The sequence below is a fragment of the Oncorhynchus clarkii genome, chromosome 24 (assembly GCF_045791955.1).
Source record: "Oncorhynchus clarkii lewisi isolate Uvic-CL-2024 chromosome 24, UVic_Ocla_1.0, whole genome shotgun sequence".
NCBI lineage: Eukaryota > Metazoa > Chordata > Actinopteri > Salmoniformes > Salmonidae > Oncorhynchus > Oncorhynchus clarkii.
Window position 1 is genome coordinate 29811689 of NC_092170.1, and position 3325 is coordinate 29815013.

General features: G+C 44.4%; 1 protein-coding gene across 1 annotated transcript; it reads left to right on the forward strand.

Moving 5' to 3' along the window:
• The first annotated feature begins 1138 nt into the window (after positions 1–1138).
• Positions 1139–2992, forward strand: LOC139382431 (forkhead box protein L2-like). The gene has a single exon (XM_071126478.1). It carries the CDS (start codon positions 1333–1335, stop codon positions 2248–2250), a length of 918 nt encoding a protein of 305 aa, XP_070982579.1. The 5' UTR covers positions 1139–1332; the 3' UTR covers positions 2251–2992.
• Positions 2993–3325: the final 333 nt, after the last annotated feature.

The window sequence follows — 3325 nt, forward strand, 5'->3', positions numbered from 1 at the left end:
TATGTTTATTGTCCAAAAACATATGTGAAAACAATCATCAGGAACCTGAGAAAAGTCTTTATTTTAGGGCTGGAAGCTGCCCTCGGTATCCCTCGGTATTGCGCGCTGAGAGACGGTTGGCTCTTACTGCTGTTCAGCTGTTCCCCGGTGAGGAGAGCCGGGGCTTCTCTACAAGCGACCGGCCGGGTCCAGACTGTGGGCTGGTGGCGGGCGATGACACACATGCCAATGCTGTTCCACCTGCGTAAACTCTCATAGCACGGAAATACCATCCCGGAAAAAGTCGACGGGACCCACATGGGTGGCCAGGGAAATGTATACCCCCTCCATACACCTCCACCACAACGCCTGCTAATTAAGCGGCACTATCAATCCAGGTTTTCTGCGGCTGCTGCGGACAAGCGATCAGTAGCTAATGAGGCTTCAGCCTGCAGTCAGACGGAATGCAGAAACATATTGAGGTAAATCTGAGGATATAGGCCGAGGCTATTTACTTACCATAGCTGAAAATACTATTTATATTAGGCCTACCTTGTTTTATCATTGGACAATATTGAAAAGTGCAGTCCATGCAAACAAAAATATTATCAGTTATGAATAGTCGATTGGCTATTATTTTGTAGAACTAACTATAAGTCAACATAAATACAGGAAGTAATAGTTGGCTATTTTGTCAAATATAACTGTCCCATGCGACAAGTGCTTTTTCATGTAATTGAAATTCATGAAATGATTTACGGTACCTTGAAGTTCTCTTCCTCTTAATAATTTTTATTTGACACACTAACTTTTCTCTAAGCTGTTTCCTAATCATTTGCAATGAGTGGTGTATTGTCTAAACCCCACTATAACACATGTTATTTTTGTACCGTGTGTGAATAGGAATATTTATTTGATAATGTGAAGTGGGCAGACAAGAGAGATTCCTCACCACGCAGCTGTAAACCAACAGAGGCGGAACTTGTCTAATGCGCTCAAATCACAGAGCAGTACGTCGCACGACGCACTGGAGAGCTACCGCCACTAGCAGGCCTACCGCCTGCCTGTGGAAAAAAAAAAGCGAAAAGGGCTGGGCTAAGAGAGGAATCAAACCACAACCTGGGCTGCGCTTCCATCACAAACCAGTTTGGGAGAAAGTATGTATGTATGTAGAGGAGAGGCTAGTGTATAACAAGTCACAAACTGTGGCTCAAAACTCGGATTTCTCTGCGCGCTAAACGTTAAGGAGGCAGCGTCAGAGTTTTGTATTGGAGTCCATTTTGAGGTGCTAAGGCTAATATAATTTGTTGTTCTGTATTTGTGCTGGATTTGTTTTTTGTTTTGGTGTGCGCAATGATGGACACTTACCAAAACCCAGAGGATGACGCAATGGCCCTGATGGTCCACGACACTAACACGGCGAAGGACAAGGAGCGACCGAAGGAGGAACCGGTCCAGGAAAAGGGTTCGGAGAAAACGGACCCGTCTCAAAAACCACCATATTCGTATGTGGCTCTCATTGCCATGGCCATCCGGGAGAGCACAGAGAAGCGCCTGACTCTATCTGGTATTTACCAGTATATAATCACCAAATTCCCTTTCTACGAGAAAAACAAGAAAGGCTGGCAAAACAGTATCCGGCATAACTTGAGTCTGAACGAATGTTTCATCAAAGTGCCTCGCGAGGGAGGCGGCGAGAGAAAGGGGAATTACTGGACCCTTGACCCGGCGTGCGAGGACATGTTCGAGAAGGGAAACTACAGAAGGAGACGTCGAATGAAACGTCCCTTCAGACCTCCACCGACCCATTTCCAGCCCGGGAAATCCCTCTTCGGCGGTGATGGGTACGGCTACCTGTCCCCTCCAAAGTACCTGCAGTCCAGCTTTATGAACAACTCGTGGTCGCTGGGCCAACCGCCCACCCCGATGTCCTACACCTCCTGTCAGATGGCCGGTGGCAACGTGAGTCCAGTAAATGTGAAAGGACTGTCCGCTCCCTCCTCATACAATCCGTACTCCCGGGTGCAGAGCATGGGTCTCCCCAGTATGGTGAACTCTTATAACGGCATGAGCCATCACCACCACCCGCACGCTCACCATGCCCAGCAGCTGAGCCCGGCGACCGCTGCGCCGCCCCCGGTCTCCTCCAGCAACGGAGGTGGCCTGCAGTTCGCCTGCTCCCGCCAGCCTACGGAGCTCTCCATGATGCACTGTTCGTATTGGGATCACGAGAGCAAACACTCCGCGTTACACACGAGGATTGACATTTAAAGTTTACCAGAGGGCCACTTGTAAAATGGCCTCTTGTGAGAGAAAGACAATAAGTCAATTCCTGTGTATTCAAAACAGAAACAAAAGTATTTTTGAAGAGACAATACAATGACGGGCTCTTTTGATCCAAATAATGTACTGAAAATTCATATGGAAAGACATCCAAGTGTGGATGGTGAGAGAATTTTCAAAAACTGTAAATTGTGAGATTAAGTGGTCACAACTAAGCACGAGGTAGCATAACTTTTTGTTGCATTGGACAGAAGGCCGTGCTATTGTACGTTATATTTGTCAAATCCGACCAGTTCCCTTTTCACGGGGATACGAATTCCATGAAAACAAAACAAACAAACAAAACCCTCTCCCTGTCTTGGGATTTTAAACATCACCTGAACGAGTGATAATTGAATTATAACTCCTACGTATTTGAACCAGTATGTATAGTGCACTGAGCGGACTCCAGCAAAACCAGGTGAAATGTTGATTCTTTAGCCTGTCTTTATTTTTTTTATTACCGTGTCACAGTTCTTACTCGGGATGCAGGTGGGGAGATAGAGCACCGTCAGAAGGAGCAACACCAAAGATGTGTTACTTCGGGGGTCATCGACTTTTTAGGCTTCGAGACCTCTGATAGAGATGGTTTGGTTTCCGATAACATTCAGTCCAGTGCCAGATTTTTTAACCTTTCTTGTTTTTTATAATCGTAATTATTTTTGTCTCATTCATGTTGGGACCATGTTAAATTAGCACTTTTCCCTCTTTTTCTAGTATTTTGAATATCTTAATAAACTTGTATTTCTTTCAACGTAAAACATTGGTCATTAATGAATCGTTATTTTTCAAAAACGGTAACAAATTTAAACAATTATCAACGATAATATTATGTTCATTATTATTATTATTAATATTATTATTATGTGGTCTATCACTAAACAAATGCATGGCCGTTATTATCCGGCTTGCAACGTAGGCTTAGAACTATACATTCCACAGATGAAGTTAATTGGAATTCTATCCGTGAAAGTTGTTCACTTAGGTCTAAACCCGAATGTGTATTTTTGTCTTGAAAATGTTC

Coding starts and splice junctions, on each gene's coding strand:
- LOC139382431 (XM_071126478.1), top strand. CDS start 1,333: ATGATGGACACTTACCAAAACCCAGAGGATGACGCAATGGCCCTGATG.